The sequence below is a fragment of the Neopelma chrysocephalum genome, unplaced genomic scaffold (genome assembly GCF_003984885.1).
Source record: "Neopelma chrysocephalum unplaced genomic scaffold, ASM398488v2 Primary Assembly neopelma1_59, whole genome shotgun sequence".
In the NCBI taxonomy this organism is placed as follows: domain Eukaryota; kingdom Metazoa; phylum Chordata; class Aves; order Passeriformes; family Pipridae; genus Neopelma; species Neopelma chrysocephalum.
In genome coordinates, this window is record NW_020897714.1 from 11,003,374 (window position 1) to 11,024,644 (window position 21,271).

A 21,271-nucleotide genomic window follows, 5' to 3' on the forward strand; every position below is an offset into this window, starting at 1 on the left:
CTATTGCAGTCTGTAGGGAAATTTCACCAACTTTATCAGGATGTTTAAGAATATTAAGACTGTTGCAGTTGGAAATGTGCATTCAGTAAAGCAGCACAACCCTCAGTCAGGGTTGACTTTGTGAAGGTCACTACAGAAATATAACTATTTAGTATTCTAATTCATAGTACTGTTTTTGGTGGAAAAAGTCAAGATGGGACAAATTAGCCTAAGTGAGGATACTTAGGGTTTTCTCTGTATTACATAGTTCCCAGATGTGGAGTCAGTGGATTGCATCAAAGGTGTAGAGCAAGCACTTAGCAGAAGCAGCTCTTCAGCCCAATGGAAGCTTATCCAAGGATATATCATGAATGTTTCTCTTCACTCAGATCGAATGGGATTTGACAGAGATCTTGAGCATCTTTCTGTATGTGTTCTAAGATTGTTCCATAAGACAGCACTGGCCTTTGAAGAATTAATTTATAAAGATTTCCACACTACACTGTATTGGAAAAATAGCAGGCCAGCTGGTGAAAATAACTGTTAAAAATTATTTCATGTGCTCCTGATTTCATTGCATAATACCCCTATCCAGAAAATGGAATACCTTGATGATCTAGTGTCCCTTTATGATTTTACATATCAACCCTTCTCATATGTAAGCTTTGGGGGAAGTATCTCTTTGGGGAAGGGTTAGTCTTTTCTCCTTTAACGTGTACCTTTAAGAGTACCTAAAAGTCATACTTTTTTTACAGGAACTTCAAGATGCTTTGCTGTATGACCAGAAATGTATATAACATTAATAATATGCATATGTGCCTGTGAATATTTACTTTGGAGTACACGTATTTATTCTTTGTTTAAAGTGGAGATTGATTTCCAAGTACAAGAACACAATTATTGTTATAATTTAATTAGTAGTATCGTCACTTTTTTCAAAAAAATAAATTACTATGCTATTATTGAGTAAAGAACATAGCTAAACATGCATACATATTGTAGAAACTTTTTAAATCTGTATTTTTTCATACTGGGTGAACAGAGATGTACAGAAAACATTTTGGTAGAAGGGCAAGAGTTTCTCAGCAATCACATAAAAAGAACAGCAAAAATAAATGTTTTTGGGATAGGATTTCTGAATTGGTTATTTGTATGCTGGATTTCTATACTAGGTTATTTCCACAAGTGCTCTGAAGCAGAATAAGGCCTGATTTTCACATAAAAAAGATATTCAGTGTTAGAAACTGCAGTTCTCAACACTTTTTAAAATCTACTTTTAAGAAAATACCTTATCTTCAAAGTAAAAATTATACCACATGCATAGTCTTTAAATGTTTGCTATTGAGGCCAGTCTTAAAATGTTAGCAATAGATGCAAGATATCAAAGAGCAACTAATTACTTCTATCTACGAATGCAAGAAGACTAAAATAATATGACTGATGGACAGTTTGTTGTGCTGGTTGTCAGAAATAAGGATGTTATACTCTCACATTGAATAACTGATTCTACTATTCAAGTCATTTATTGAAATCCCATTATTATAAAAGAGAAAAAAATCAACTAGATTTCATAAAAAGTTGCCTGATGATATCTCCCTTGTTAATGAATTGTTAATGCTCTGTGTTCTAAATACCCGGACTTCTCTAAAGTCCAGTTTTATTATGTGCGTGTATATCACATATAGCTAAATACTGCTGTAAGTTGATTTTATTTGCTTAAACTGATACAATTCCTATGCAAATATTTGGCTAGTTCAGTAAATAACTGGGAAGGGATGTATATCTTAATTTATTTATTTTCTCTTTATCACCATTGCACTAAGTAGCCATTGAATTTTTTGAGAAGTACCTAGTCTGTGAAATATGTAATCATTACTGTTGGTTATATCTCTGTGGAAACTAAAATGAACCAAATATTCAATGACTATTGCAAAGTTACAGAAAGAAATGGTGTCAAAACTAGAAGTGGAATACTGAAGAATGAAATTGCAGAAAACTAGTACTTTGACAGAACAGGATTTCATCTCATGTTCTCTCATCCCTGGATTTAAGTTGGATCAGTCTATTCCAATTCTGAAATAATTCACTGAATGAATCTCTATGACAATATATATTCAGTATATTGCTTTGGATGCTGAGCCTCATGCACTTTTTGCCTTAAAAGTATCAGTCTTCAAAGGATGACAACAATTTATGGGTTATTTACATGCTAAGTGGTTGTTCACTACTAGTCACTATCTTAAATGACACTAACAGTTCTGATTATTAGTAGTCATGCAGCTCATGATTTTACTAGTATATGCATTTGACGAAATGCACCCAAATTCACTGTGTTAGTTACTACATAACAAAACAAGGAAATATAATTTGTCTATAACAATGGTGTTAACAGGGTAGATGTTGCATTTGACAAGAACCACGTAGTAGGTTCTTTGGAATATTTGTGATCTTACGCAGATGATTTTCAATATATTCCCACTAGAAATTCTAGGGTAAAGTGTTAAGCACATGTTTCAGGTCCGTACAAAATCTCTTCTGAAAGAAGAACAACTTTGCCAGCCGTAGAAAAGATAAAAGCAAAGAAAAACTTTAAAGTCAAATAAAGCTGCTATTTTTTGATTTCTGAGTTAGAACAAGTTTCATTCCAGCAAAACTTGTATTTTTGCACTCTTACAGTACAAGAGTGACACTGCAATATCTTTATATGACAACAGCTTGAAGTAGTCGGAAACATATCATGACGTCCAATGGGATTGGAGGTTGAATTTCATTTCCATCCAGACGAAGGTATCGGAGGCGAGGAATGTTGCCGTAATAACCATAGTCTTCTTCTAGGGCAATTGAGACTGGGCATATTTGAGTACCATTGACACCTGAAAATGTAAATCAACATGTTAGGTAATTTCTGTGGGAAAGGTTCATGAAAACTAAATTCATTTAGGAAAATAATAAAGCAGGCTTCCACTGATATTTGTATAGGAGACAGTCGTTTCTGTCAGATTTGTAAAATGCCAACAATTAACTACTTTTTTGATGAAGCAAAAAACACCTTAATATAATGTAATCTGGATCAGTGAATCACATATTTAATGTGCTGCAACTATGAATAAAGGCCACAAGATGCATAACTTTATCTTAGACAGAGAGGACACTAATGTAGGCCACTCCATGGTAAGCATTGAGAAATAGCTCTCTACCCTCTGAGAGAGCAGGAGAAGATTAATGTGGAGAGGTTGTGAACATCTTATTTCAATGACAGTACATTAATTTTAGGCTGATGATATTCCCTAATGAAGATCCTGCATTTAAAATGATAGCAGTATTGAATCAGAAGAAATTTTCATTTAGTGTTTTTAACTTTTAACATCTGTACTTTCCTGTTCTCTCACATTCTTCGGTAGAGTTGGTTTTAATTGCAAGAATATAATTTTACAATGGGATATTTTTCTTCCTAATCTGAAATCCAACAAATCCTTAACATTCTTTATGCATCACACATAGTTTGTTTCTGTTCAGATAAAATTTGAAACTATGGCTTAAATCATTATCTATATTCATAAGTGTTGAATGGCTTGGGTGCTTTACATTGTCTCCTCTAGGTTACATCTGCACTTGGCTAAAATGCTTTTCTTATTTTGTCTTCAGTTGTTGAATAGTCAGGCAGCTGCTGCCTTATTTCAGCCTCAAAATGGGCTCATTCTAGAAAATACCGAAGTGGTGTTTGTTTATCAAAGATGTCAAATTCCTTTGACCAAATTATGGTATTTAGTGATTGGTCTGATGGACTGAGGATCTTGCTGGCTCCCGACCAAACGAAAAAAAATTAATGGAGAATGTGTATGTAACAGATCTTTTGAAACATATTTTTTTAGCAACTCAAGATTTCTGCTAAAATTTTTCTCCTTTTTATTTAACAATGATAATATGCACACATCTGATTACAATACCCCAAATCAGAAAAATGTTATGATGTAAAAATTACAACATAAATTACTTTTGTTTTCCCCAAAAGAAAACCCTTCACTCTGTTTTGAACAACTGCCTAGATTTTTGCAACATCTTGGAAGTGAACTTTATCTTTGTCATGGAAACTAGTTAAATACATCCAGTTGGTCTAAGCCTGAAACTTTTGTCATATCTGTGATATCAAAATGTCTTTGTCTGTCTTGTGAAATTTGATTAATATTGGAAAAGCTTTTGATATTCTTGGAAGAAACAAGCTACAGCTTATTTTTATGTGTGAAGCAGAAAGCTTGAGAGTTTTCATTATGAAGCAGCTATTACAAGTTTTACAGGTGATCAACATTATGTAGCAGAAAATATCCAACTTTTCTGGTCAGCACTACTGTCTGTAGAAGACAAGATGGCTTCAAGTGTGTTCTAAATCTTGGTCTTCTCTGACCTAGAAACTATCTCACTGCACTTATTTTTACTTGGTTAATTACTCCAACCTTAAAGTGAGGCAACTGTTATCTAACCACAGACCACCTATGAAGAAGTTATTTCTTGATGACATGTGGTGTGAAGTGGTTTGGGGTTTTATTTTTCTCATCCCATAAACAGTTAATCCTATCCAAACTGTCAGAGGAGTAAGAGCCTTTCCCTCTTCCTGTCCTTCTATACTCTTCACGTGTACATTACTGAATTTAGTTTAAGCAGGAGGGACAGGCCTATGCATCTACATGAGTACAATTCACCCTACCTAAACTGATCCATGTAGAGATTGTCAACCTAAGTAAACCATTTACACTCTGTTTTTAAACTGAAAGAGATGAATATTTGCAAAAGGTGATTTACAGCTCCTTAAGATGGGACGATTTTCCCTCTGCAATTGTGTATCTCTTTGCATTAATTGAGTAGCTGGTCAGTACACTAGCCCAAACTAGATAAAAAATCTAGGATACTTAATTTAAAGAAAATTAATTTGGCTGCTTGTCCACAGTTATATTATGTGGTATAATATTTAAAGATGAGACTCTGGAGCTGCTGTAAAGGAAAACTGCAGAAAGGTTCTCATTAATGTCTAATACTGTATGTCTGCTGCAGAACTGAAGAAGACCCTGCTTCTTTTTCAGCAAAACTCATAATTTAGAAACATAATTTAGCTACTTGGCCTAAGGCCTTCGCCCTTTCTCTACATGTGGAATAACATTAACTCGGAGTATCTATCCCAACCTCCTGGTGTTCTTCTGGGGAACTTAATATTCACTCCCTTTTACCTCTCCTTTGATAGCATTGTAATACCACCTGCTAGCCCTTGCTCACTTGTTCCACCATCATTTCATGCCTTCTCTTTGTGTCCTTTAACACTCTCTTTTCCACTATTTAACATCTCCCCAGAACCTCAAAGGTGCAACTCCTAGATGAATATGTAAGCATGTGTGGTTTAAAATGCCATGGAACAAGAGTGGTGCAAATGTTGGAGCCATAATTAGTTTTGATTTTATGTTGATTTTATTTCCAACTTTCAAGTACTTCTTTTCTCTGTGTATTGAAATCCTTAGGGAAGGGACCACAGGTGAAATTCTTGTTCCATTGAGACCAGCGATGGCGAAGGGACTGGAGCACAAGTCCTGTGAGGAGAGGTTGAGGGAGCTGGAGTTGTTCAGCCTGGAGAAGAGGAGGCTCAGAGGAGGCCTCATCACTCTCTACAACTCCCTGAAAGGAGGTTGCAGCCAGGTGAGGGGTTGATCTCTTCTCCCAGGCAACCAGCAGTAGGACAAGAGGGCACAGTCTTAAACCGTGCCAGGTGAGGTTTAGGTTAGATATTAGGAAGAAATTTTTTACAGAGAGAGTAATCAGCCATTGGAATGGGCTGCCCAGGGAGGTGGTGGATTCACCATCCATGGAGGTTTTTAAGATGAGACTGGACGTGGCACTTAGTGCCATGGTCTAGTAACCATGGCAGTGTTGGATCAAAGGTTGAACATGAAAGGCCTTACACTTATATGAAGAACTGATATTAAACAATAACATACAACAAAACATAGGCAAACTATATTTACATAGAAATGTTGGTGTCTGAGCCCTTGCAATGCCAGCATTGTAACTATGAATCACCAAGAGAAAATGAAGTTGCAGTTGTGCAGGAATATATGAGAATTAATATTACAAAAAGGGTTTGTACTGCACATATAAAAGTAAACCTTCATAAGGACTCTTTGGTGGAGAAACCAGATCCATGATTTTACAGTTATTCTTCTTTCAAAACTTTACATTGACTATCTTAAATTAATGACTGATCATCAGCTTCCAGGGTTTAAGAAAGCAAAATGAATCTGCAGTAATGTCACATCTTGTTACTCCAGCCCAATGAAATTATATTACTTGTTTGTAATATTAAAGGCCCTTTGAGATATCATCTATTAGAGCAGTGTCTCATGAAGACTACGTCATTAACCCCTACCTCTTTAACAATTATGCTATGAGCTAGAATGTGCCTTACACAATACCTAATTTTCATTTAAGGTATCAGGTTGCCTTTTTTAATATTTTTTTTACTATTTTATGTACAGTTACTAAGAATTAAAACTTTTTTCTTTATTATTTTAGTTAAAAGCAGTTTTGTGCTTAAGGCGACAATGAATTTTGAAAAGTGGCAAAGGCATTAAGGAATATAAGGCTTGTGAAAAGCTATTTTGATTTAGCTTCACAGGTACCCATGTATCACTGGGAAGCAGGACTTGAGCTTGCACATACTACACAAGTTGATTTTCATGGTTTTAAGCTTTGTCAAACTTCAAAGGAAGATAATTGGGCAGCTCTTTAAATACTACCTAGATACAAACCCCTTCTTAAACTAGACAGGCCACATTCCATTGATTTGAATCTAGTGTCCACCTAAAGTGACAGGGTAAAGCCTGCACCTGAGGCCCTGCAGTGAAGTAATGAAAATAAAACCCTTCATAACCAGGGGGCAATTAAATATGTTCAGAAACAACATATGTCATAAGCCCTTAATTAACTGTTAGAAATCTTTCAGGCCACTTAAATATATGCCAGTTGTACAAAAATAATTTTTTTAACAAGACTTCATACATTTATTTTGTAAAATGCAGTGAATTAATCTAAATTATTAATAGGTCCTTTCATGGGTCCTTGTTTCATACAAAAGCCAAACCGCTATTTTTAGTATATTTGTGAACTACAGTGGCACTAAAGAGTGATAAGAGACTCTGTATTCAACTAAATTCCCATGACAGGAAGATAAATATAGATGCTTAGCTTCCTTCTGTGTAGTGATAAATAGAAAGTCATCAGTTTTATTTTGGCTTTTGGCATGAAACAAAGGATTTACTGAGCAGATAATTTTGGTATACAAAATATGTGATGTTCCTAACCACCACATCCCCACTATACCTGGATGAATTTAGAAGCAGTACTAGGAATGGAACTATGGCATGACAAAAGGTTTCTGTTGCTTTGGGTACAAAACCTTGCCTCATTTACATAAAGTTGAAAATGTTGGAAGACATTTGAAGAGACAAATCTTAGTAGAACAAAGCTTCTGTAAAGTCAGGAAAACACTGAAACACATTGCCCAGAGAGGTGGTAGATGGCCCACCCCTGAAAACTTTCAAGGTCAGGTTGGACAGGTCTCTTAGTAACCTCGTCTAGTTGAAGACATTCCTGCTTATTGCACTAAATGACCTTTAAAGGTCCCTTCCAACTCAAATTATTCAACGATTCTATGATTTTAATAACTTTATTTCATAGAGCATTTTCTGTAGTTAAGCAGACACTTTAATATAATTACGTCTTGGTGGGGTCCCACACCAACAATACGCACTTACTTTTGATTTTGTTGTGATCAAGATGAAGGTGCTCCAGGTGAGCATTGATTGGTGGAATTTTAGTGAGTTGATTGTGAGACAACTGTAGATCTAGAATAGATGAAACATTAAACCCATTTGGAGGGATACCATCGTCAGATAATTTATTGTAGTTCAGCCTAAGAAAAGTGACTTTGGGTATTGCACTGAAGTAGTTTTCTGGTATAACTTCAATGGAGTTGTTGTCCAAAAACAGCTGCAGTGTATTAGCTGGAATGCTTAAAGGCATTTTCTTGAGTGAATTTTTTGCTATGTTGAGTTGCATAAGATTGTTGAGTCCTTGGAAGGTGTCACTTTGAAGAGCGCTGTCCAACAGACTGTTCTGGTGGAGATCTAACAGAGTAAGGTTTTCTAAGTTGCTGAAGACTCCTTCTGGTATTCTGGAAATTTTGTTTCCAGCTAGTCTTAGCTGTTCCAGGCTCACTGGTAATGGGGCAGGCACCTCTTCCAATTCATTATCTTCAAGGAATAAGTAAAGCAGTCTTTTCAGCTTGCTCAGCACACCATTCTCAATTCCATTGTTTGTGATCTTATTCTTGTTCAGATTTATCCATCTCAGATGAGTGGCATTCACAAAAGGCTTCTCTGAAAGTGTTTCAATTAGATTGTTTTGAAGATAGAGGTACCAAATTCTTGCTGGAATCGCAGGTATTTCTTTAAGTCCTTTGTTATCACAGTACAATGCATTGGGGAAACTAGGAGGACAAAAGCACTCTTGTGGACACTCAGAAGTGTAGTGAGACCAATGCTCAGGATCCAGATCATCATAAACTTGTCTCACAGTTCGAGTCCACACAGAATTGACCAAGAATAAGAGCAAAAGGCTTGAATAGACTTTTAGGATCATTGTGATTGCCTTGGAAGGGGAAAAAAACAATTAGCTGTCTCTCAACAGAATTCTCTAGCAGCATACTAGATTAACAAAGCAGTTTTGCATATAAAATAATATTTCCTTTATAAACAGCCTAATTCTGTCCTCTAGTGTATTACCCATGACACGTTAAGGAAAAACCAAACAGTAATATAAGAGGTAAAAAAAATCAGATCTATGTGTCGATTAACGTTTCCCTGATTCAACTTAGATTCCACATTGGCTACCAGTTTAACCAATATTCATGCAAGTGTCATTTCAAAGAACCTGAAAACAGGGATCATTTTTCTGACATTAAATCAGTGCTTCTTATAAATTTGTTTAACTTTTCCTGTACAGACCTGTAATCTACATTATATAATGAACAATCTTCAGAAAAGATATCTTTACCACGATGATACAAATACTATTGTACTGACTGTTCCTCCTTTTAAAATTAATCATACCCCCTTTTCTGTTTTGCTCTCTTTTAAATTATAATGGCATCTGGATCAGATTTTCCAGAGTCTTTTTTCTTCATTGAAAAGTGAAAGATCAAATAATGTTTTAACAGCTGTTTGTTGGGCACATTCTTAAAAAGCTTGGAGGGAATATGTTTGGCTAGTCCATTCCCTGCCTCATTCACTCTGTCATATTCAAAGTTACAAATTTTCTTTTCTAAAGCAAACAGACAAAACAAATGCCCCATCTAAATGACACAAAAAACAAGTTCTAACCAAATTATATCCACAAAAAGTAAATCCTAAGCAAATTATTTTATATACACCCATGCATCTTGTATCTATTTTACCCACTTAATTGTTTTGTTTAGCCTCTTCCATCATTAAATTATGAACAAAATCATTACTGATAATTTATCTGTAATCCAAAAAGAAATATTTGTGTAGCACAAAAACAATGCTTTAAAAACTCTGTTATCTTGCTTGTCTGATGAAGATTCACAAGCATTTTGCAATACAGAGGCAAGAGACTGATAGGTGAAATTTCTGGTCAAAATTAGGTTAGTTTTTTAAAAATAGTATTTAAATAAAAAGTAAAGACTCTCATAGGATTAATGCACTAGTAAGGTTAAGAACTCAGTTAAGTTGCTGCATAAGATATGTAGTAATTTAATAGTTTTCAACATGTTACTAGCAGTAACAAGTGCAGTATCCTATAGATCTTCCAGCCCCAGACATTGCTATCTGGAAACATTCCAAAAAAAAAAAAAAGGACAAATAAAATATCTCTAAAGAATAACATCTCTTTTTTACACACTGAAATGGCAACCTTATTACTGTGTAAATATTCATAACCTTAATAGCATTTTAAAAAAGAAATATAAAGCAATTTACCTTGTTAGTCAAGTTCCTGGAGCTATCTGAAGCCAGTTAGAAATCACTGTAAATTCAGAGCTTTTGGCTGCTAACCACTGTGTTTGCTTCCTGTCCTCCTCAGAATTAGCAGCATATAAAACTGGAAGTACATACCAGTATTCCCAGATGTATTTCCATACACACCTTATTAGCTATTGCTTCTAATTTGACATTGCTTCAGAGTTTGTGCTTACCTCAGCTTTCTTGGATCTTCTTCTCTTTCTATTGGTCCCTGTTGCTAGACTGTAATAACTTGAGTCAGGCTACAAGCCGTGTTCTATGAATACAGCCTCATATATACGCATCAGTGGCCACAGCTTTTAACCCCTAAAATAACTAAGGCACCTCAGCACCTATGCAGGAAAAGAAGGAAATCCTGACCTTAATATCAAGCAGCCACAGAGATGAAGGCATTTGATTTTTATGTTCTAGCAGAGGAGAGGAACTAATCTATGTGAAACAGGTAACCCAAAATTTAGATTTATTCAAAATTTTTGTTACAAGACACTTTACATGCATAGTTCACTTACATCATAATTCATTCTCATAATACCTGAACTGGCCACAAAGAATTCAAACCAGTGCCATCTGTTTCTACGGAAATATTTTATTTGATTTTTATCAAATGCAGATGCTGTCATGCCATTTAAAGAAAAAAGTCTTGATTAGGAGAAGAAGAAAGCAAAAGCAATTTGCTAAGAATTTTTTAATAACATATTTTCAGTTCTTTAAAAAATAAGCCTTACCTTTTCCTTTTTGTTCAGAGAGATATTTACATATATTTCTACAAAGTTATAATTATCTCCAGTGCCTCCTGCAATTCTCTTGTTTTATCATTGATCTGAACTAAACTCTTTCCAGCCAACTTGATATCCAAAGATTAGACACATATTTCTCACATTAAGTATTTTGGAAGATTTTTGTTTTCTTTTTTTGATCCAAACTTTGAGTAACAACTTCATATAAGGAAAACTATCCACATTCAAAGCCAGAACAATGGCATAAATATTTTAAGGAAAAAGTTAATGAAAATACTGAAAACATAAAATATATCCTGCTACTTTTTATGGGTTATATTAGTTTTAAAACTAGTTTACATAATTATTTTGGGTTTCATCTGATTGATTTTAACAATAAAACCTGTGACAACTCATTTCATAATTTTGAATACTTTGCTTCTTAAACTAAGAATGTCTCAAAAGAAATTTAGATGTACAGTAGACAAAAAGTAATCAAAAACAGGAAAGCAAACCTTAAATACATTGTCAGATTTCACTGACTTCAATAAGGCTAATGTTAAATACATCATAATTTTTCTTTCATATGTATATGTTTGTACTGCCTTATTTTTTGTTTAGGAAAAAATGCATCCTTACAACTAGTAATTTTTGCATGGCTTAATTATGTGCTTAAAAATAAAATAAGTGGTTAAGCATTTCACTCTACTAGAACTCCAGACCCTTCGCCTCTTAAAAATTATTAGGGTTTCTTATAAACTAGGTATAAAATTGATTCCTTCAGGCATACTAAGTAGAATATTTTAATAATTCAAATTAGATTAAATCAATTGATATATATACTTAGTTTTAAGTAGATATACTAGTTATAAAGAAAAAAATTAGGTGTCCTGTTTTAACTTTTTCGTCATGAGTGCTACTTTAAACACCTAGGACTCACAAAGTTTCCTTTGACCTCCTGCAGCAGACCCAGTTCACACATAAGTGACAGTGATGAGGATGCTTGTCCGACGGATTCCACCAAAGAGAGATGGGGAGAGGCAGAGGCAACACTGTAAGAAGTTTAAAATTGTTATGTGTCCAGTTGTGAGTGATTTAAGAAGGTTTCACCATGAAAAGTGCATCTATGATTTTTGTAAAAGCCAGGCAGTGCAATATAAAACTGGCTTGCATTTGTGTTAAATCTTCACAAAGTATATAAAGAGGATATGGAGGCACTGAAATCTGTTCATCACTAAAGAACGAGCTGAGTCCATCATGAATGTTACACCAAAGGGTCTGAAAGAGGGATATCTGTTGTGACACACTTAAAATTCATTTTCCCCGATATTTACATTTAACAACAACAAAAAAGTTTGATTTAGCTTATTCTTCATGGGGGTCTGAATTTACCTGCTAATTTAACCTGCTAATCACATACAGATATTCATTTTGTTAAGATGGAAGTGAGTGGCAAAGGGACTTGCTGATTACCTTGTGACAGGCAGTGGTACTATTTGTATGAAATACTGTTCAGCAAGGGGTCACAGTCTGCCCTTTGCGGATTTAGAGGCCAGATATTTGATCCTTATCAAACACATACTGCCATCCCATTCAAAGAAGGAGTTCTTCATTGGAGAAGAAAACGGCAAAATATGTCTTCTAAGACTTTCTCAATAATGTGAATTTTCATTTCTTCTTATGCAAACAAGGCAGAAAAAAATGACAAGAATTGTCCTCAAAATCGGGAAGAAAGAGTATGATGACTGTAATACGTATTGTCATGTGCACTCAAAAGTTTTGGAAATATTTCTGCAGGAACAGGTGTTTACTTGGATGTTCAAGCAGACTTTGCAGAAAGGCCCACTTCCAATGAAACCTTCAAGGTTATGCACACATTCTCCATCATGCACTGGTTTTGTTCAGTGCTCCATCATCTGGTGTTACTATTTATTATTTAAAGGGTGCACTATATGGTGATAAAGTTTTACAGACCAATAAAAGACCACAGCCAAGATTTTAAAAAATGACTAATGGTTTGGGAGGCTTTTTGTTTTGCATATCCAACCTGAGACACTTTCCAGGACCTTATTTTCAGTAAAAGACAGCTAAGAATTTTGTGTTAATGAGGTAATTTTTATCTTGTGAAGCTGAACCATCAAAGGCAAATATCAGTGAAATACAAACTGCTCTTGAGACCATGAACAACCTCCCAAAAAGTAACATTATGGAAGGTATTTGCATGACAATAAAAGGAAGTGGAAATGTTATTACAGTAAAAATACTGTGGATACCCACTCTGAATTTTGGAGACCTTTTAAAAGGTACTGTTGGGAGTATTCTAGTTTGAGAAAGATGTCTTAAGCTTTTACAGGACTTTTACTCCATACGTCTCCTGGCAACCCACAAGTGAGTTTGTATTAAAAAATATAAAAAACTGAGGAGCACAACTGCAGGGGCTGGTAACATCTCCTTCAGCAGAGTAATGTCCTTGCTTGAAACTAAAACAGCTCACAAGCTTGAGAAAGACTAGAAGAGATAAAGCGATAGACTAGAAAGATCCGTTGGGAGGAGATACGGACAACTGGGAGTACTGTTAGAAGCTGTTGTTCTGTTTCAGCATCACAGTTGCTGACAGTGAAAAAATGCATTCCTTTCTTTCAGTAATGGCTGCCATATGTCTCAGACTTAATTTGAGGCAATATCTGTTAAACATCAAGCATGTGTGTAGTTCATCACCAGCAAACCCAGGAGTATACTGCAAGCAGAGCTTATTCATTAGCCCTCTGGATTGTTCTGTTTAGCAGAGGCTGCAATCCAGGGTGTCTAAATTTGAGTACTATTTTACCAAAATGCTATGATGTGTCTTGCTCCACAGGACAATCAGTTTATCTGAATCTCTCTCTTGAATTATCTTCATGGTTACTAGAGAAAAAGTGATGCCTTAAAACCTGAAGAAGACAGTAAGTCCAGTTTGTGTAGCATATACTTACTGGTAGCTCCATACACTTTAGGCATGTTGGCTTTTGCTCAGGATTCAGTCTGCCTCTTTCACTTCTGAAGACTGGCATGTAGTGGTGATTTCTGTTTTTACATTGCTGCTTGAAATAAACAGTAAGGAAGGTCTGAGTTTTACTCAGAAACAGAAAGACAAAACTTCTATTTCCAAACAGTTGCCTGATCACCACACAGTGATATATCCCAATTAATAATATCTGCTGCTCCTTTTAAAAAGAGCCACAAAAGGTCAGCAAGATCAAAGAGTCTAAAAGCAGATGACAGAGCCCTTCAGGCTAGCCCAAGGGACGCTGCAGAAAGATCAGAGGGACAAGGCCGGATGTTCCAGACCCTGCTGCTATGGATGTATTTTACTCTATATCATTCCTGGTCAAAAAAAACCTCCATAACAAAAACAAACAAACAAACAAACAACCCCCCCCCCCAAAAAAAAAAAACAAACAGACTTAGGAGCAGGAATGCTGCACCTCGCCTAAAAGCCTAGAATTACCTGCCTAAACTGTTCAGTGGAAGAAACTGCATATTATATTTTTTTTAATAGGCACTTTTGTTTACCTGGGGAGCTTTCAGTTTAGATTAGGAGACATTGTTTAAAGAAACACTGAAAAACAGTTTGACTGGCCTTAATTTGTGAAATGTAAATGCACCTGACCTCTTGTTTATATAGGATTTAGGAAGATGACATCCCACTCTAAAAGTCCAGAAATAAAATTCTAACAGTTTACTTTCTGCACACCTTTACTCCCTTGTGAAAACCACAGTGAGAACTGAGTAGCTTAGTTTATAGAGATCCTTGCAGAACAACACATTTCAGAAAAGAATAACTACAAAAAAGGGCTTAGCTTTTATGAAAAATATACTTTCTCCTGAATGTGCTTCATTAAGGAATTTTTTGGCTCTCTGTTCCCTTTCTCTCTGTTTTGCAATCCTTAACACAGTAACACCATAAAGGTTCCATGACACAATGCCAAGATCTGGTATTTGTCTTGGCTTGTTAGGTTTACTTTACCTACTATGTACATGATGCTGTCAATCTCTTAGTTTGTTTTCTTGCTTTCAACAATTTCAAGACTGAAACAAATCTATCCTACCCAAGGGCTCAATTTTTAAAATGCTAAGTATATCTTAAACACCTAACATGTATTTATCAATTACAGACATATATTGAGCTATTGGACCCAAATGTGGCTATTTAGATGATATATATTTTCCATACAACTAATGGTAAATTAACACATGAATTAGTGGTCTGATGTCCATTCTGTAGACCTGCAGTTTTGAAAAGTAGACCACCATGGATTAAATATTCTAAGATAACATAAAGATAGTGAAAACAAGCTGTGTTTTCACTATCCTTCAATTATATCCTTATCCTTAATTTATGTTAACTTTTACTCTCTTATTTTGTTCGGTTGTTAAAGAAGTCCAAAAATATTTGAATTCATCTTCATTTTAGATCCCCACAATGAATTCTGAGAAACTTAGACTTACGCAAGATTCTGTCCTCTAAAATATATGACAAGGGTTTCATAAAAAAGAACTCCTTAATGAGAAAAATATTTTAATCCCCTTATAATAAAGCTCTGCTATAGTGGTTCTGCCATATGAGAAATTCAAGGTTCAGGGGCTTTTTTTAATACTTAAAAAGAAAACTCAAATTGCATAAGATATGTGAAAACAGCTCTTATTTTATTTTCCTTAATTGTAGTAATTTTTTTGTCTAATTTTTAATGCAGATACTCCTGGGAAATACTGAAATTAAACATTAGAATATGTGAATTCTGTTTTCTTAGACTGTGATATTGATCCTAGCTTTCAAGAGCTGGAATTTCCCAAAGCACTTGAGTTTTCTTCCAGACTCCTGAGTTGAAGCTTGAATCTCACTCACCATGGGTACTCCAGTCACTGATTATCCTTTCAGATGGAACATGTTGAAACTTAGTCTTTATACCGTAGATGAAATTCCTCAACACCCAGCACTTTGATGCAAACTGACACGACCTTTTCCTTTGAAGAGAGCTCTGGAACCCAACTCCAGAGAGAATTCATCATCCATCCCTGTCCAAGCACCATGCAGCACTCCAGAGGCCCTAAACAATTAAGGTTGTGCTCAGCATGGCCTGCTCTCTTCTTGGATGACTCCCTGTCATCATGGTGGCTGCTGCAAATCCCAGTGGTAAATGCCTATTCCCCTTCGGCATTCTGTATATAATATGCACCTTATCTCATGGCTGTGATTTTCATTAGGAACAACATGCCTCTCATCCTTTTGAATCAAGAGTGGGAATAAAAATACTGCAAGTGATGATTTTTCTTGCCCAAACTTAGGAACCTGAATAAAAAAGTCTCATTTTTATGCATGGAATCACAAATTCTCCTTGAAATCAATGCAACATTTCACATAATTTTGAGAACTTAGTAATCTTACTGTTTAATTTTTTTGGCAGCAAAATGACTGTAATGAGAAAATCTAAAAGTGAAGCTCAGGAAACTTTTGTTCATATAGTTTGAAAACCAGTCTACATAATAAGATGGTTGGTAAATTTACGTGATGAGATATCGGAAAGATGAAAACAGGAATTTTGAAAGACAGCACTTGGCCTTGTTCATCCTGAGGACAGCTTATTATTAAACTAGTTTACAAGGTATGAAATTTCTAAAGACTTCCAGTACTTCTGCCTGAAGTCTTATGCATTTTCCAGTGAAAGCATTATCCTCAATAGAAATATATTTCTATAGGTGTTATTTAATACATTCCAAGGTGTCTTTGTAATTATTTAAATATATGGTCTAGTTAGGTTGCCCAGATAACATGACTGTCCTGTATGCTTTGCTCCACATTAGGACACAAGGAATAAAGACAAAAATACTCTTTTGAAGCAGCCCATTTTTCCAAATCTAACAGCACATTATCTTTGCAGGTCCAAGGGCTGCAGGTCCAAAGGCTACATGTCAACTTAGTCACCTTCACAGTCATAAACACTTGTGCTAACTGAACAACACAAGAACTGATTGAGCTGCAGAAGGAAAGCTAACAGAGGCAGAAGCCTCCATAATGACATGGATCTCCTGGTATGGAAGCTCTCCACATCAGTGCTATAGTAGTATCTTTCTCTGCTAGGTGCTGGTGCATCAACCCCACCAAGGAGTCCATCTGCCTATTAAGAAAATTCTTGTTAATTGCCTTGCAGGCAATGTAGCTATGCTTAGAGGTGGACCTAGCAAGCATCTCCACAAGAGATAGGAAATGTGGGAGGTTTTGCATGTCTGATGAAGAACAGAAACCTAAAGTCAGCAAATATTTATTGTAAAGCAGCTAGTTAAGTTTTCTGGCAAATAAATGTGCTAAAATTCAACCATTTTAAACAATGTGAGATTTTTTCATGAACTTTTAAAATATTTTTAGACATCTCATAAGAATGGATTTAGACACTGTAATTCAAAATATCACTGAAGATTGCTTTCTTGGAGGAAACAAAAAGCTTCATGATCCTTTATCTTTCCTTATGAGACAGGTTTGCTTTGCCCTCTGTTTACAACACCAAAGAGTAGCAATACGTACTTTTTCAGATATGCTGCTGCCCACTGAAACCCTCAGGTCCTGATTGTATGACTATACTTACATAAATTGATGGAGGGGTAAAGACATTAACACCCCCTCCCCCCCAAAAAAAAAAAGAAGCAGATAGAACTTCAAGGGTCCAAACTGAAAGCAACTGAAATCTTCAAAGTAAAGTGGTTTTGTTATTCAATGGTCACATTCTTCAGAAATTTAGTCTCACCTCTGAACTCATTCAAGCTGGGCACTTCAGGCAGGTCACCACTCTGAGAGAACTGATAGGATCCTTCTTGTGGTTTCAACATGCGTAGATATGGGCACTATTATTACCTGTCTGACCCACAATCACAATATGATCTCAGACACTGAAGAGTACAGTGTGATGTAAAGTGCTCCAGCCTCTAAAACTTTGTTTTACACAATGAAGTGATAATTTCCCAGGATACTTGAACCTGACCTTCCTACATTCAAGATGAGTGTCTTAGAGTACAGAGGTAGCACTCCTTTCTCTGTGTTAACTGATATTGAGCAGTTCAGACTAAGTAGAAAAGAGAGTTATTTATAGATGAAAGCCTTAAGGCCTACCAATTAAGTTCTTTTCTTACAGGTCAAAAATCTTTTAACCAATATCTAAATCTGAAAAAAAATTCAAAACCAAAATGTCCTCTATGAGCACTCTGCCCATTAGGATGGTAGCTCACAGACTGTTTCCCTTGTTTTTGTGTGGATATCTAAACATATTCGCCAGTGCTGTCCCACATGGGAGAGTTAGATGGGATGGATCTCTGACTTTACTGCCACTACTCAGTGGATCACAAGTGTCAAAATGGGGGCAGATTTGCACAAGCCAGCTGCAGAGATTAAGGCATTGAAAGAAAGTTTCCACAGTTTCTGTCTCAATGGAGTCTGTATCCAAATGTTAGCTGAGTTAAGATTTTGTGAGTATCATGAGAGTTGGAATTATGGACTGGAACCTGAAATTTTCCACATGAATTTAATGCTAAACTCTTCAGTTGTAGAGCTGGTTATTAAAATTAATTTTTTCCCCCATTGGTTACTAGTATTCTTAGAATCACAGATTCACAGAAATTATAAATAAGTTTGAAGGAACATCTGAAGGTTGTTTAGTTCAACCTCCTTTTAAAATTAAGACTGACTTCAAAGACAGATTAGTCCCTCAGGGCACTGGTCATGCAAGCTATGAAAATTTCCGAGGATTTAGAGTCCACAGCCCCCTTGAGCAATCTGTGACAGTACCTTATGCACTCATTGTGAAGAATTTTGTCGTATGTCAGCTTAAATTTCTCTTTCTGGAATTTTTTCTTTGCTGCCTTGCCCTTTCATTGTGCATCCCAAAACTGGACTCTTTTTTTATAGCACTCTTTTAGACACTGGAAGGCAGCAATAAAACATGGTCTGAGGCATATGGTATATTTAGAGAGGCTAAGGGAAGTGACTTGGCATTTCCTGGAAAGGAGAAGGCTCAGGAAAGTTCTCTTTGTGGCCTTACATCTTAGTGGCTCTCCACAAAACTTCATTTTGCTTTATAATCTCACAGTTTCTATCATCTTCAGTTTATGGTTGTTGCAGTTGCACATATAACAGCTTAGACTGCCTTTCTGAATTATGTTTTGCCTTTTTGTTGTCTGTTTTCCAGATAATTTGGTTCATGTTAAGGAACTACCTATCTCTTCCCTTTCACTTAAACCAGAGATTTGCAGTAGAGATAGGACCCTGCCAGGTTCCTTGCACTAGAAGTACAGCTCTATTCAACAACTGCTCAATCCTTTCTTAATCCATTTGACTATGATGGACTTTAAAATGCAGCAGAGTGTATGTTGGATTTATGATTCCAGTCCAAAAATTCATGTGACACTGCCTGTTCCTTCTAGGGAACTTCTGTAATTTAATCTAATATGAAAAATACCTTTTAAATCAGACAGTGCTTACCTACTTGAAAGGTAACTCTATCTTTGTAAATGGCTGTGCAACACACTTGCAAACTAGTTCCTGAAATTTCATTAGTAAAATTTTTGTCTGTTGCATTTGTATATTGTTGCTGTTTTTCACTATATTTGTAGGCAAAGTTTCCGTTTTATGTTTGCTTTCAAATGTATGTCTTTCCAAAAGTTCTTATTTTTTGTAAATTCTTCCATATAAAACTTCATGTGAAAGTGTTATGATAAGTTTACCAATTTTGACCTGAAAGGAGGAAAACATAAGTAAATTTTACAACTATGCTATAGGTTGCATAGTATGTTGCCCTAAATTCTGGCTAATTTACCCATTCTGTATGCTACTGAAACTGAGTTATTATCTGTTCACATTGCCTACTTTTAAGTAACATGGTGAGTCAATTTTCAGGGCTTTAGCTCTGTTAAGTATTCCCAAACATCTACATTTCTGCATAGTGTCTAGAAAATAATTCATATTGCTTTCATAAATTGAGAACTAAAGAACATATATATTGTTGCCTATTTGTTTTTGCAAGATATGTAGAGATTGGGAACTTAGTCTCTATAGTGATTTAGAACAATGCATTAATGCAGAAGCAGAAACTTGGGCTTCTGTGTCTCATAGTATGAAAGCAAACATATAGTGTTCCATTTCTCCTTTAACAGAAGGACCTCATGTTCTGGTTTTTTTTTAGTGAGGAACTTGCTGCACAATGTCATATCTTCCCAACTAACCATGAATTTCTGAACCACAGGGAAGAGATGTTCAAGATAAAAATGTACTACCAAATGCCGTTTTCTTTTACTTGTCCAAGTGCTCATTGAAAGGTAAAGACATCCAAGTTTCTGAGAGAGGTCATTGGTACCGTTTGCTACTTCGACAAAGGGCTTCCTTCTATTGTATACCTTGAATAGAACGTCAAAATGTCTTGTGAACATCTGTGGATGCTTTCTTTGCAACATAAGGGTATTTAGAAAATACCTTCAACAGCGTTCAACAGGATAGTTCTAAACTATCCTGAGGTGGACTGTTCTCAGTCTCACTGTTCACACTGTTTTCATTTTGCATAAAGATAACTAGTTTGCTGAAACAAGCTGAAAAGGAGAATAAATTTCTGTTGTATTGTTAGATTACAGCTATGAGGTGACGAATCTCATTATCAGTTTCTGCTCTAGAAGTCTTAGTATTTTCCTGTGAAGGGGACAGTTGGGTTAAAATCTCTCTGGAAATGGTTAAATACTGTTTCTCTTATATTTTTGCTATTCTTTGGGAAGTTTTGCATGCACTTACTTCTTTTCCTATGTTATAATGCCTAAGTACCATTCCATAGTGATTCCCACTCTGATGTGTTGAGAAAGCCCTAGACTTAGACTTCATTCTTCTATGAAAATTCCAGCCAAAGGTTACCAAAGGTTACCAAAGGTTACTTTCAATCCTTCCAGTATGTGGGTAAAAAAAAGCAGTAACACTTATGAATTCCAAAATGACAAAAATTAGGAGGGAAGTATTTCTATTCTTTTCTGCATCTCTCCTTTTGTTTTAGTCCCAGGTTTCTTTGTGAACTGTGCATTGATATTGAACATCTGGAACTGGCAAAGTGCAGACTAAATGGTTTGGTATGGATTGGTTAAGTGGTTTTTTTTGAGAGGTGATAGTTTCTGCTTTTGCTATAGAAACTAGCAGAGTTTCTGTTTGAGTGTTTAATAGCCTAGTAGTTGAAAAGAAAATAGTACCCGTGGGATGATCTGTGCTTGCAAGCAAGCCACTTATGGCTCTCAGCTACTACACATTTATTTTAGTGTGTTCCAGGATGCTGACAATATTTAGACTATTCATTCCCAGGCAGAATATACTACCATGCCTCTACCAAGTGTAGCTGCATTTTACTCACTGTCTGTGGTTCCTGAGAGATTACATTGTTGTTTTGACTATACCAAAACATTAATTTCTGGTTTTTTCATAGTGCAATGATTCCCATACTGCAA

At 35.6% G+C, this 21,271-nt stretch overlaps 1 protein-coding gene across 1 annotated transcript; it reads right to left on the reverse strand.

Moving 5' to 3' along the window:
• Positions 1-2,679: 2,679 nt before the first annotated feature.
• KERA (keratocan) lies at positions 2,680-8,658 on the reverse strand. The gene is made up of 2 exons (XM_027680348.1): positions 7,773-8,658; positions 2,680-2,852 (listed from the first exon to the last, which is right to left on the reverse strand). The coding sequence occupies exons 1-2, from the start codon at positions 8,656-8,658 to the stop codon at positions 2,680-2,682; spliced, it is 1,059 nt and encodes a 352-aa protein (XP_027536149.1).
• Positions 8,659-21,271: the final 12,613 nt, after the last annotated feature.